Source organism: Grammomys surdaster, unplaced genomic scaffold (genome assembly GCF_004785775.1).
Source record: "Grammomys surdaster isolate TR1022 unplaced genomic scaffold, NIH_TR_1.0 125749, whole genome shotgun sequence".
Lineage (NCBI taxonomy): Eukaryota > Metazoa > Chordata > Mammalia > Rodentia > Muridae > Grammomys > Grammomys surdaster.
This window is the reverse complement of record NW_021620581.1, coordinates 2,230,257-2,245,304: the sequence shown is the minus strand read 5'-3', so window position 1 is coordinate 2,245,304 and position 15,048 is coordinate 2,230,257. Positions and strand designations below refer to the sequence as shown.

Sequence of the window (15,048 nt, the reverse complement as noted above, 5' to 3'; positions counted from 1 at the left end):
GGGGGGGAGGGAGGGAGGGAGGGAGGGAGGGAGGGCGAGCGAGCAAAAAAGCCATAAATAAATAAATAAGGCAAAAAGAAATGTTTTTACAGTCCTAGAATGTAATTCTGGATGAAAAGTGTCAGAAACAGTTTGAGTAATCATCACATCCCAACAGGGCCACTGCCTCTGAGTTAATGAGGCTTATCTATGTATAGATATTTGCATGATTGTTTCAAAAAAACAGTCATTTTAGTCACTGTTTGCATATTAACTGATATAGAAGGCATTTAATACCTTCTGGTTACTGCTTTACTAAGTAAATAAAAGAATCTCATCTGTGGACTCTGCCCTGCACGCACACTAAGGACAATACATCCTGTAAGTTCTAAAGTCTTTTATAAAGCAAACTTTCCCCAGAGGTTTCATATCTATGTGTTCTCATCATACTTCTTCCAATAATGTTTTTTAAAACTCTCTTACTCTCTCTTAACTCATTCACAAGGTTCCTCTAGAGAGCTATCACCTCACCTACCAACTTGAAAAACTTCCTTTTGCTGGGATTCTTTCCTAACACGCTAAGTTGATGTGTGTAAAAACAAGCTGAGATTTCTGTGATATATTAAAAAACAGACTAGATGAATGCCCAAACAGCTTCACTGCATCTGACAGGTAGGGCTATTAATGGGATCAGAGAACTTACAGGTTGAGTTTTGTTGTAAATTAAATATAGGCTCAAAAATCTTGGCTCTATCACATAATAGCTGCAGGATTTGGGAACCTCAGAGTCCTCATTTTTAAATTAAGGACCTAGACTAGCCCTTTAAAGTTGTAATGTAACTATATACATACATAATTTTCATAAAAGATACAGAACTATAAATGCATTTGTATTTCAGAATGTTAAATTCTCCCTCTATACTTTAAAAAAGGCTTTAATGGGGCTATCAAACTGAAGCTCTTAAGGGCACGACTAAAGATTACAATTCTCCACAGGATGTCAGTCACTCAATAGTGCTAATGTTTTCCTAAAGAGAGATGAGACTTATCCACTCATAATCATGACAGATCCAAAGCCTGCTATTTAGGAAACTAAATGAAAGTCTTAACGGTCAAATAAAGGCTTAAAAAGTAAGACAGAACAAGAAAGGGATAGTCCTACAAAACTACTAAATAATAATGGTTATTTTTACTTTGGGAAGGAGAAAAAGGCTTTAGGGTAGGAAAAAAAAGTGATAAAAAAAAAGTACATCTATCCCCAGGGGACCTGATACCCTCTTCTATCACTTCCTTGGTGCATAGATATACATATAGGTAAAACACTTATACATATAAATTAAAACTTTCCTCCTAGGGATAAATTACAGGAACATATAAGATGTACGATTTAAGGCTTCATATATACAATGAATTTTTATTCTCCTCACTTCACATGTAGGCCCTAGCAATATAAAAGAATGAACAATAAAACAACAACAGTTCTTCCATAATTCTAAGAAAAATATGATTCACTCTGACTAAAGACAACAGGTACAAAGAAAACAGCATCCACTGACTTGTTTTCCTGATGTTTATATACTGTTCATATAAGTTATAGTTTTTCAGGTTTAGTGAGTTCCTAGGGTAACTAACAAAAGCAAGTTCCACAGCAGACTCAAACATTTGTAACTTTATCTTTCCTTAATAAGAATTTATAAGAAAATATTTCAAACCAGAAGGATTAATAAAAAAGAACACTGATATATAAACTGGAGATTAATGACATCTTTGTGTCCACAGTTAAAAAAGATTATACAACAATTGTAGTTATAGGATGCTAAAGCAATGTCATAGTAACAATTATGAGCAAAGATTATAATGAAATTGAAAAGTGGGCAAAAAGTAGAATCTACTTTATTTCTTCAAGCTGAATTTTATCATCTCATTGTCAAAAGTCTGATTTCAAATCCCAGATCCAAAACTGTCACCACCCTGACAAGCATTAGTAATTATTTACCCCATCTCCCTATATACACCCCTTATATAAATTAAAACAGTGGAAGTTAGTAAGAGGCAAAGTAGTGTCTAAGACTCCACACTTGGTAACTATTACCATAACCATGATCCCAACCATCTCCCAGAGTGGGCCAGAATCTTAACTCCCAAGTACTATACTGCACAAAATGTTGCACAAAACTAGTAATTTGAGGTTATCAGAATATATGAGTATGGAACTGGAATCACACATTTCTAAGGTAGGATGTTACATCCACAAAGACATTATATCTTACAAAGGGAATGTATATTTGAGAGGATAAAATGTGCTAATTTACATCACTCATTTCTTTAACATGTAAATTAACACTCATACTTGAAGATTGCTGGATTTCAGAGAAAACCAAGAATGTGAGTTCATTTAAATTCTATGTAGGCTTATAAATTTCTAAAGCTTGTGAAAGTTTGTGGTAAAACATTTATTTCTACAAGCCAACGTGGCTAAAATGATATGCAGGTTGGGCACTAAAGACTTTATAAACCACCTCCCTACCCCCCTTTTTATAGATAGGGTTTCACTCTGTATCCCTGGGTGGCATGGAACTCAGAGATCTACCAGCCTCTGCCTCCCAGGTGTTGGGATTACAGGTGTGATCCACCAAACCTGGCATTAAAAAAAATGCAATAAATTACTATATATGGTAACAATATTCAGCTAATAGGAGTCTATTCTCAGATGTGGAGCTTAAAACTAAGATGACAATATATTTGTGAATTTGCATAATTACACATAATAATTAGATATTAGCCATTATAGTTAGAAATTTAAAAGTTTTGTATATGTCTCTAACATGGTTTATTAATTTTGATACTAGAATATAAAACCTAGAAAGCTTTACATATGGAGTACTCTCACATTTGAATGGCACACATTCTATACCAAAATGAAGTTAATGCATTACCATTCTCAACATAGCCAAACTGCAATACACAAAAAAACTACATGGGGCAGATGTACCTTGAATAAAGATGTACAGTAGTGTTTTTGCAACATTACTGGTTTAAGCAATGCTTTTTTAAAAATCATGTGAGATACAAATCAAAATTTCTTCGGATTTTAAATATGTCTGAAGGACTAAAAAACTAGTACGTGTGATCAACTTTTTCCAGGTTAAAGAAAAAAAAAAAACAAAGCTTAAAAAGTAGAAGCCCTGGTGAGGGCTAAGTCTAACTTTCAAATTTTAAAAAATAAATACCAAAAAAGAGCCAGTTCTTGAGAGATGGCTCAGCAGGTAAAGGCTTGCAGACCTGAGTTCCATCCCTAGTAGCCACATGGTGGAGACAGACAACTCTTGAAAGTTGTCCTCTTAACAAGTGTGGCATGGGATGTAAATAAGCATCCACTGACCCTCACATAGTAAGAAACAAATCTAATAGTTTTAAAAATTAAACGTCAAAAAGAATAAAATCCAAATTAGAACTGGTTGGCAGTTACCATGCCAGAGGCATATGTGAATTTGAAATCTTCACTTTGGTGATCTTTTAGAGAAGGAATCAAATCATTCCTAATATGTGCTCTACATAGTTATTCTGCAAACTTAATTGCTCAGGGGATGTACAACTATCTTTCACAATACAGTAGTTCTAGTAAGCAAATCAAAGACTGAATTCAATTATACTGAATTTGATTATTTCCGCTTTAAATTTTTATTTCTACCAATTTAATGAACAAGGTCCCCAGTTTTTTCCATAATGGTCTTTACTTCTCATCTTTGTCATCAATTTCACCAGAAAACAACTCAGCATGCTTCCACTTTATTTTGCCTGTTCACAGTCAATATTCTAAGTAATATAAAATTTAAACCTTTTTTAGGATAGTCAGTACCCTTCCCTTAATAGAGCCAGTTGAAACTTAAAAACAAAACAAAAAAACCCCACCACCACCACCAACCCAAACCAAATTTAAACACAATAGCAATTCCTCAACATACATTTTAGAAAAGTACTACATGTTCCCTCAGGGAATCAAAGGATAATTCATAACCTATTCCTTTTTGTTCACCTTCAAATTAAAAAGTTGTTGAAAAACAAAGCCAAGAAAAAAAAAGCAAGGAGATTAATAGTGAAAACAGAACACTTTTTTTTCTTAATATTCCAGTTAGTTTTCAAGCAAAATTACTGGGACCAATAAATCCCTCAAGAGTAGGATGTGCTACTTGCCCTAAATGGCAAGCCAACTTCATTAAAAGCCACTAACAGTGAACTCAAATCTAAGCTGGTATTAGAGATGACCAAAAAAACTACTTAACTATTATTATTCCTTGGTCACCTGTGTCTCACTGCCGCAACTCTAGCAACTAAAATTGTCATTCTAGAACCTAGAAACCTTCTAACGCAAACTAACCAAAACTAACTGGAACATTTTTTTATTACAGCAAATTGAAAAAAACTGCAGTGGTAAAATTAGTAACATAAATGCTGTGTTCTGTCTCCTTGAATACTACAACAAAGAGATATTTTTTTTGTATAAATTAGTATTTTACAAATTTCTCTCACTCACGAGATTTATTTTCTACTAAATGTCTCCATAAACTAGGTAAAAACATAATTTATTAAAGTCACTTTCCTGAGTTTAGCCTAGTGTCTCATTTGAAATATCCAAGTTATTCTACAATAAACTTAAAACTGTTGGACAAAGGCAAAAGCTATTTTCCATGCTTCCTTCCACGTGCACCTTCTGTTACTAAAATATTCTAGTGAGGTGGGGCCTTACAGAGCTTATAACCATTCAAAAAATGAAAATTTATAATATTGTTAGATCTACATTTATGCAGTATCAAGAATCACTCCACAGTACATATATTTTAAGGTTCCTTTAAAAATATACGATGTTACCTGATATTCAATGGTATAAAAAAAAAAACTCTCAGTAGTTCCATGAATGCCTATTTAAAACCTCAAGAATATAGCTCACTGCAACACCGCAAAAGTCAAAGAGAATATACTCAAGTTTATGCACTTCAGCGCACAGAACAAACATTCCAAACCGTTCTGGTAAAAAGTCAGTAGCATTCCTACAGTCCCCATTAATTTCCTGAAGTTCTGTGGCACAAATTCGGGTCCTTGAGAACTTAAACACAAAGGTAAATTCAAAATAAGCACACTTGGTAATATTTTTAGAAGCCGCAACATGCTTATCCCTGAATTTTTCCCAGTTAGAAAGGATAGGAGGCTGTGGCTATCGGGTTAGGCTAGCGTTTTAAACGGCTCTCTTACAAGTCATGGTCTTTCAGAAACTTTTAGGTCTACAATCCTCGTTCGAAATTCACAAAGAGGCCACTAAAGAGCAGTTGCCATTGTGATTCCGGACTACCGACCGCTTCTTACTACTCCCTCCACACTCCTCGCCCAGAACCGGGGAGCTCTCCAAAGTCTGTGGGCCGAAAACCGAGAGCCCAAGACTCCTAACGGCCGTCCAAGACTCCTAACGGCCGTCCGGCAGGGCAGGAGGCGGCGGGGCTGAGGTGCCGCCGGTTCTCTCCCGGCTCCCCGCGTGTCAGGCCCCGAACCCACTGGGAGAGGATTATTTGGGAAAGCAGGACTAAGCCGCTGCCGCCACTTCACGCGGCACCGGCCCTACGGCCGGATCCCCTTCCTTGCATTCCCGCTTCCTCGACTGAACTCGGCCGCTCAACCTCCCTCAGCTCCCCGCGCTCCTTTCGCGTACTGCCGGACGCCGGGGCCTCAGGCGGGAGTCGGAGCGCTGAGGCGGGCTCTAGGCCCCGAGTCCACTTTTCCCTCACAACCGACAGCCCACCGCTCCCGCCGCTTCTGAGGGGCCCGCCCGCCACCCGGGACACAAGAGAGGGAGGGAGGCCGAGGACCGGGCCTGTTCGGTAGCCGCTTACTTTGTAGAAAGCGCCATTGGAGCCCCGCACTTCCACCACCAGCTCCTCCATCTTCTCGTCCGTCCTCGCGCCGGGAGCCCGCCTCCGAGAGGTGGGCTGCAGGCGCTCGAGGCCCAGCCGTCGTCGCCGCCGCCGCGTTCCCGCACGCCCCCCGGCAGCGGCGCCGCCGTCACTGCCACCGCCCGCGCTCGCCGTCCGTTGGCTTCACTGCCCGCCCTCTCAGGCGCGGCCCCTCACCGGAAGTGAAACCGAAACGTTCCCTAGCGCCTGACTGACTGAGGCCGAGGGCTCTGCCGCGCCTCCTGTAAACAGTCAAACGACGTCACGTGGCCCGCGCGGCCCCTCCCCCTATGGGCCACGCCCCCTAGGCTCCGCCCTCGCCTTCTCTGGGCAGCTGAGCACGCGCATGCGCCCTCCTGGGTACCTGCTGCAGTCTAACAGGGCGGACCGTTTGGCGCGCGCACTTGGTGAAAGGCGGGAAAGCCTAAAGTGTCGCGCTGCCTATGGCCAGCCGCAGGGACAAGAGACCTCTTCCGTACAGGAGGAAGCAAGGACGTGGGAAAAGCCCTCCAGTTGTCGAAAATGGGGCCCAACCAGAATTGAGGGACTTTGGGTAGATTTTTCACCGCACTGGTGTGGAACCTGATTGAACTGGAAGTTGTGGCGGGAGGGGAACAAAAAAGTGATGAATTCGATTGGAGAACACTTTGATCTAGGAACAGTGATAACCACATTGACCCTGACTTCTCGGACCCTTAAGGCCAGAATACAAAATAAATCGCTATACTACCTAGCGATTTGGGGACGTATTGTGGGAACTTTGAGTACTTTTTAAGGGCCAATGGGATGTGCCAAAACTTCAGGAAGTGTTATCCCTTTCTCAGACAGTGCTGTCCCGCACACTTTCCGTTCATACTTTTACTTGGAATTCGTAATAAAGAGAGCTGACAGGGGTGTGTGTTAAACACTTGTTAATTTCCTTTTAGTTGGCTTCAGCCTCTTCTACGTGCACCCTGTACCAGAGGGAGGGCAACAGTAAAGCAGTCATGGGACCTGTCTATGTGGAGGACAACAGTAAAGCAGTCATGGGACTTGTCTATGTACAACATTGTGTCCTTTCCATGCAGCTCTCTGCCTTTGCCTTCTACAGCAGAACCAAGCCTAGCCTTTCTGCCCCTTTGGCCTCTGTACTGGGCCTGACCCATGCTCCCTTAATCTAGAAGGCTTGCATCCAACTGAGAAGTTCATTGAAAGCCTACCATGTGCCAAGCACTGTACTAAGTACTAGTGAGTCCTTGGTGAGGTAACAACAAAAAGACTGTCACTATTGAAATTGGAACCTACAGGAGTAGATGGGAAAAATTCAACTTCTCAAAACTGTCAATGTGGGGCTGGAGAAGTGGATCGAGTAGGTAAAGCATTTGCTATGCGAGCAGGAAATTCTGAATTCCTAGAATCTACAGAAAGCTGGGCTTAATTAAGTGCCTAAGTAAGCACTCTCACAAAGTTAATTCCCCGTTCACAGGTAAGTGTGCCTTATCCAGCTTCGAACAACAAAAAGAGAGACTCTGTTTCTGGGTAGAAGACAGGGACTACATTGGACGAACTTGTCCTTCGACCTCCACACATGGATATGGCAAATGTGTGCCCATACTCACACACACATGAATGCATACACACACATACACACATGAAGAAAAGTATGAATATGGAACTGCAACTGTGATAAAGTCTATAAAGTGTGGATATATCTTTCACAGTTGGATATGAACCTGTCTGTGGTGTTGGATAAGTGAGCACAGAAGCAAGATGATTCCAGCTAGAATGTGCCAAGGAAGACTTATTTGAAAGTGTGCACTTGAAAGAGAAGGCTGAGTTACCACAGGCAGATGGCATAGAACTAGGGTGAAGAGCACGTTAGGCTTTCAGTTCCCTGCCTGCCCCAGCCAGAACAATATTAATGCTGTTGGAAGTCCAGCTTTAAGGCAGTGGGTCAAGGGCCACATTTCTTCAGGCTATGGCAAACAGAAATGACCCAGTGAACTAGGGTCTTTGGAGTAGCCACAATATATTAAGAATCCACTAGGGCTGAATACAAATCTCACCATAGGCCAGATGGGGCACAACATTAGCTTTAACTCCAGTATAATAAAAGGGGACTTATTAATTGCAAAGATTCTATCTTCCAAGTGTAAGATATACACTTTGCTCAGGGCTTTCAAACATATCAGTACTTCACAAAGGTTACTGTTCTAAGACATAGTTTCACGATTTCACAACACTCTACATACCTTTCTTTCCCCTTAAAGTTATTAGGTAGAGTCCAATTGTGTAGTTATTTCACTTCAGATGCAAATATTCAAGTGAGTGTCTCTTTCAATTCTCAGCATGCTCACCATTAGTCCTTACATGGCCCCTCTTTTGCTCATATTATTATGTATGTTTCTCATTCTTCTAGAAACCAATTGTAATGTTTCACATATCATTAATAGTTTAAGATAGTGTTTTTAGACAGATTTTCTTGTAGAGCAGGCTGGCCAGAACTCAGAATTAGTAGAGAGTACCCTTGAATTTCCTGTTCTTTCTTTATTTCTAGAATGCTTTCATAAAAGGCATGTCCCACCAAGTTGACCACAAAATAGATAGTATATGTGTATGGATTTTGCATATACAGAGATGCTACTGGACTGTAAATCTGTTTTTCAGTGCTATCACTAAATTTGTATTTTTAAAATTTCTTTTGAGACAGGGTCTCAGTATTTAGGCTTGGCAGTCCTTGAACATGGTGATCTGTTTGCTCCTGCCATCCAAGTGCTGGGAATAAAGGCATGTGCCATCATTCCCCGGGTTATGAGAACTTTTAATTGTCTTCATGCACCATGACAAGAATTTTGTGTGTGAGTATGCTCTTACAGAGTTGTGTATATACTTCCTGTTTCTTTTTTTGCACTGATAATAGAACAGGCTCTGAATGCTTAATATTTTACTGTCATTTGTGATACAGTAGAATTATTTATTTACAGTTATTTTTCTCATTGGACTGTTAATAGGCAGAAAAATATCTTTTTTGCCCTTTTACTTTAGGTAAATTTAAAGTGTTTGGTGTTTGTCTTCACTATGGGAAACAGCGTGGCATTATCTTTCCTCTTAGATTTCTCTGAGGTGGTGTCATAGTCTATGTCTCACATTAAGGGGTCTCTCAGTCCTAATCATGTACAAAATTCTTTCAGAGTCCCAAATCTACTTCCCACCATCCATGCACTATCCAAGTTTTCATTCTTCACCTCTTTCCTGCAGCCACTCTTCTTTTTGTCAAGTCCCAACACAAAACAACACCCTTACTTATGTGCCACACTGATCACATTGCTGCCCCAAACACTCCAATGGGATTTCTGGTAAGATTTCTTTGGTAAAAGCTAAAATCATTATTTATTCAAGCCTTAATGTTTTATACACTCTGGCATCTTTTATCTCTTCTTCCTCACATTCTAAATTTCACAATCATGATACTTCCTTTGATATCTTGAAAATATCAGGTACGTTGTTAGTCTTTTTGACTAGGATGTAAACTTAATTTTAAAAAAATGATTTGTCTTTTATTTATTGCTTATGTACTTATGTCACCAGTGTCGGGAATAGCATAGATGCTTTCTAACTATTTGTTAAATGAGTGAGTAAGTGAATGAATGGATACATATTGAAGACTCAGCATAAATGACATCTGCTCCCACACCTACACTTCAGCATGTCTGGCTCCACTTTGGCCCCTACCTTCCATTAAATAACTGTCTGTTGTCTCTTCATTGATTTCTTCTATATTTCATGGTTTTGTAACTTGATCTCTCTATGCCTTTTATTCCTCAATCATAGCTGAAATGCCCTTCAAGATACTGCTAAAGTCAGACCTCTTTCATGACATTTTCTCTGAACTTGTCACCTCAATTTGACCTCTACCTTAAAACAGATATTTGAAAAATATAATACAATGTTTTAGAAGCATGCCTCTAAACACAGCCCAGCATGGAAGTAGAAGCAGGAGATTCTGAAGTCCAAGGGCATCTTCAGATGCATAATGAGCTACTGTCCATTAGGTGCAGACCCCATCTTAAAAGAAAAATCAAGGTATTGTTTACTGTAGGAAAATATTAAATGACAATGTATTTGCATTTAAATGATAACAACTATAGTTAGAATGGATGGTATCTAAACCTTCTGATATATTCCTATGAAATTTTTACAACTGATATCTACTCACGTCCAGAAGACTCAAAGAAGAAAACTATTGATATAAGTTTATTATTTATGAGAGATGAGAAGCCTATCATGTATGAAAATATCTTGAATAGATAGGTCAGGCAAGTGTGGTTTAGAATTAGAGGACACCTTAGGACAATGAGACTGATTCAAAACTTGGTGTAGCATTTTTCATTCAGATTGTGCTTTGGATCCCTAACCATGGCCTCCTGATGGAGTTCAAGATCTAAGAGGAGCACCTAGAAATTCTATGTAAGGCAACACTTGTACTTGACCTAAGTTCTTTTCCAAGCAGACCAACTGTTTTTGAATCAACTAGTAAAAGTGTGCATCTACAATTCCTTCATGGCAATGGCTTGGCTTGTGTACCCATATAGGAGTTCCCGGACACAGATAGCAGCACTGGTATAATTTGAAGACAGAGATATTACTAGGCATTGTTTATCTGGCAGTGGTAATAGAGTTTTAGAGATAAGAGCTATCAGAATAGGAAGAGGGAAATAGAAAGTGCCATCAGAGGAGAACTCATTAAGTATTACTAGGAGACTCTTCAGAATTAGTTTTAAGAAGCAGAAGAGCCTACAGTATCCTCTGAATTATATGGGATGGAGCACAGTCAGAACAATTCAATTGTAGCACTGCTATTATGACTCCTATTTTTACATCTAGGTTAATATGACTGAGAATAAATATACACAATAGTGTATGTCACTAAGCTTTGCAGCAGAATTGATTGCTATTTGATAGTTTCTTTTAGCACGGAAACCTGACTTATGAATGCTAACTAAAGTACAATATACTGAAGAACAGAAGGAAATAAAAGTCAGTTTGGCTTGAAAGATTTATATTTAATAATGCTTTCGCCTGATAAATGGTAATTTTGTCACATAAATAAGAACACAATAATATGCACTTTGGTCAGACTATTATTATTCATAGAAACTGACCAGTTAATTATTCAAAAGAAATTAATTCTTCAAAATTGAGGCTAGGAGCTGGTTTTAATCTGATCACGACAGTTTGGTCTTCTGAGAAAGCTATATAAATACTAAAAGTGGAACAAATCTTGTAGCTTTTTAAAATCAGGATCTTCTTTATGACAAATCTGAAAATGCTTCTAATAAAACTGGAGGGAAAATTGGGCAGAGTTTTAAAATTTGAAGTAAATTTCTTGTTTAATAGTTGTGAATTACAAAGCTGTGCAAGTGGAAAGAGATATTTTGGATACATAGTTCTCAGTTCCAATCTCTCTACCTCGCTTAGGAAAACAGATGTTGGAACCTTCAATTGTTGGGAACACAACAAACCTTGGATTCCTCAGGAGTAAGTAAGCTGATAGAGAATTTTCTCCTTCAGAGCTGCCAGAATGTGTGGGTACTAATATGCCAGATCATTGGGCCAAGGCAGACAGTGCTGTGCAGATTTTCCTGGGGGGGGAACCTTAGTTGTCAAAATGAGAGGGAGGTATGTTGGTTAATTTTGGTTACTTGACACACACTGGGAAATCACTATGGAAGAAAGAAGGATCCTCAATTGAAGTATTGTCTTTATTGGATTGCCTGTAAACAAGTGTTGTAGGGTTTTACTGATTGATGTGACATTGCCCAGCCTTCTGTGGTTGGTATCACCCTGGCCAGGTAGTGCTGGCTTGTATAAGAAAACTGAGGAAGCAATGGGGGAGCAAGCCACTAAACAGCATTCCCCCACAACCTCTGCTATAGTTCCTACCTCTAGGTTCCTGCCTTGAAGTCCAGTCTTGACTTCCTTCAGTGGTGAGCTGACCTGAAAGTGTAAGTCAGATAAACCAGTCCTTTCCCCAAGTAGCTTTTGGTTGGAATATTTTTGTCATAGCAATAGAAAACAAATTAGGAGGGAAGGTATGCTTAGTTTCTACTTAACTTACGTCTTTCTATACTGTTGTTTTGCAGGGAGTCTTCTTGATCAGCCTCACCCTGCCTGAACCTGAAGTTACATTACATTATACTTTTCTAAAATCCAGAAATGAAGTTCCCCCAAAGTGAAGTTACTGCAGTATAAACAGTAACCTTATAGATTCTGCATTCAGAAAGAAAACTCATCAGACATCCAGGTAATAGACTTGCTAGGAGGCATAGGATATTTGGAACAAAAAAGCACATACAACATTTGAGAAAGTATGAGGACAACTAAAAGGATAATTTTATAGCCAAAACAAAGGGCAGAACTGTCACTGTTGAGATTAAAACATTATAACCCAAGCCTTTACTCAAAATATAAAACACAGAGAGATTGCCACCATGAAAAATCAGGATATTTGGATGAAAGATAGGAAATTCAATAGGAAAATTGTTAAGAATTCCAGGTGAAGAAAAATATAGAGAGCAAATTGCATAAAATTATAGAAGAAAATCTTCCTCTAAGGATTAAAGATCTGAGTCTATGGATTGAAAGTATATAGCAAGTTCCTGACTGAGTTGCTAAGAAGGGTTATAAAGACAACCTGTGCTTTCTAAGATACCAGAAAGTTAGTGTAGAAGGAACTCTATTTCTGAAGTGAATTAAGTTACTTGAAAAACCAGAACAGCACTGTTTTTGTAGCTAGCACCCCAAAAGAAAGCATCCAAGTTACTAAAATTGTCCAGATGATGATAACACAAGGGTGAGATGAGGACAGTTCTGGATTCAGCAACCAATCCACTGTCCTTTTTGAGAGAGAAAGTGCTACTAACAGGAGTACTCTCTCAGCCTTGATGGCAAAGCAAGGCCAAAAATGATGCATCTTTTCTTATGCTATATTAAGATTGTTGCAGCTTTTGCCAAACATTGCTTGTTCTTTCTAGTTACAGAAATATGGTAGTATCTTATGTCCTAGTTCAGTTTTTGTCTTTGTATTTGATTTAGTCTTCCTCCTTTCTCTGTGAGTGTGATGTGTGTACAACATATATGTATGAGTGAGTGTGGAGGAAAGAGAGTTGTTTCCCAGCTAGCTAACCTAAATAAAAGTTGTTACCTGCAGCTGCTCTCCATACCTGCGTGGCTCTCCATTGCTCCTACATCTCTGCTGTCCCTAGCTCCTCCTCCTCCTCTTCCTCTCCCTATTCTTCCTCTTCCTCTCATTACTCCTCCCACCTTAGCCGCTCCTGCAATTCTCAACAATAAAAGAACTTCTGGAGAAATCACCATCCTTGACCTTAAGCTGTACTACAGAGCAATAGTGATAAAAACTTCATGGTATTGGTACAAAGACAGGCAGGAAGATCAATGGAATAAAATTGAAGACCCAGAAATGAACCCAGCCATCTACTGTAGAGAGCAGCCGTGCTTAGACATAGAAGGCCTAAAGTCAACCATAGGCCTAAGTCAGACATACATGCCTCCTAACACAAAGTCTTGGTCTCTATGGGAAAACACTGACCCTAGGACAAATAGTCATAGACCTTGTGGATAGGTAGTCTTGGTGGAAAGTGCCAGCTTAGATAAGAACAAGTGAATCATAGACAGAGTCATAGTGACCAGTTCCCTGCTTCTTCACCCAGCTGATATCCTGTTCTGGAAGATATCTGTACTCCCCCTGAGGACACCCATGCTCCTGCATCATCCCCTTCCCCACATCCTTCCTCTGTGTATATATAACCCCTGTGTGAAAAAATTAAAATTATGGTTTGATCAGCCTATAAACAAGGGGTGGTTCTTTGTGTTCACCTGTTCCCCTATTCTCTCTTTCAGGTGGTTCCCTGGACCTTCTTCACTGCCTTGCTGGACAGGGCAACCTATGGTCACTTGATCTTTGACAAATGAGCTAACACGTCCAGTGGGAAAAGGACAGCATTTTCAACAAATGGTACTGGTTCAACTGGAGGACAACATGTAGAAAAATGAAAATTGATCCATTCTTATCTCCTTGTACAAAGCTCAAGTCTAAGTGTATAAAGGACCTCCACATAAAACCAGACACACTGAAACTAATAGAAGAGAAGGTGGGGAAGAACCTTAAATACTTGGGCAGAGGGGAAAAGTTCCTGAAGAGAACACCAATGGCTTATGCTCTAAGATCAAGAATTGACAAATGAGACCTCAAAAAATTGTGCAGTTTCTGTAAGGCAAAGGACATTGTCAATAGGACAAAACTGTAACCAAAATATTGGCAAAAGATCTTTACCAATCCCACATCCGATAGAGGGCTAATATCCAATATATACAAAGAAGTCAAGAAATTCGACTCTAGACAACCAAATAACCCTATTAAAAAATGGAGTACAAAGCTAAACAAAGAATTCTCAACTGAGTAAACTCAAATGGCCGAGAAGCACCTAAAAAAATGTTCAGCATCCTTAGTCATCAGGGAAATGCAAATCAAAACAACCCTGAGATTCCATCTCACACCAGTCAGAATGGCTAAGATCAAAAATTTAGGTGATAGTAGATGCTGGCGAGGGTGTGGATAAAGAGGAACACTCCTCCACTGTTGGTGGGATTGCAAGATGGTGCAACCACTCTGGAAATCAGTCTGGCGGTATCTCAGAAAATTGAACATAGTGTTACCTGAGGACCCAGCTATACCACTCCTGGGCATATTCCCAGAAGATGCTCCAACATATAACAAGCACATATGCTCCACTATGTTCACAGCAGCCTTATTTATAATAGCCAGAAACTGAAAAGAACCCAGCTGTCCTTCAACAGATGAATGGATACAAAAAATGTGGTATATTTACACAGCTATTAAAAACAATGAATTTGAGAAATTCTTAGGGAAATGGATGGAATTAGAAAATATCACCCTGAGTGAGGTGACCCAGTCACAAAAGAACACACATGGTATTCACTCACTGATAATTGGATATTAGCCCAGAAGTTTGAAATACTCAAGAGTCAACTCACAGACCACATGAAGCTCATGAAGGAAGACCAAGTGTAGGTGCTTCGGTCCGCCTTAGAAGGAGTAACAAAATAC

The 15,048-nt window shown here is 39.5% G+C and overlaps 1 protein-coding gene across 5 annotated transcripts in view; it reads right to left on the bottom strand.

Moving 5' to 3' along the window:
- The window catches only part of Fmr1 (fragile X mental retardation 1), a 35,619-nt gene extending 29,440 nt beyond the window's left edge, over positions 1–6,179 (bottom strand). For 3 of the 5 annotated variants that reach the window (XM_028788417.1, XM_028788418.1, XM_028788420.1), the window contains exon 1: positions 5,862–5,968. In XM_028788417.1, coding sequence (XP_028644250.1) covers positions 5,862–5,912 — 51 coding nt within the window. In that variant the 5' untranslated portion in view covers positions 5,913–5,968. Of the gene's footprint in view, positions 1–5,861 lie in introns of all 5 variants that reach the window. The other 2 variants (XM_028788416.1, XM_028788419.1) reach the window with 2 other exon arrangements.
- Between the last annotated feature and the right edge of the window lie 8,869 nt (positions 6,180–15,048).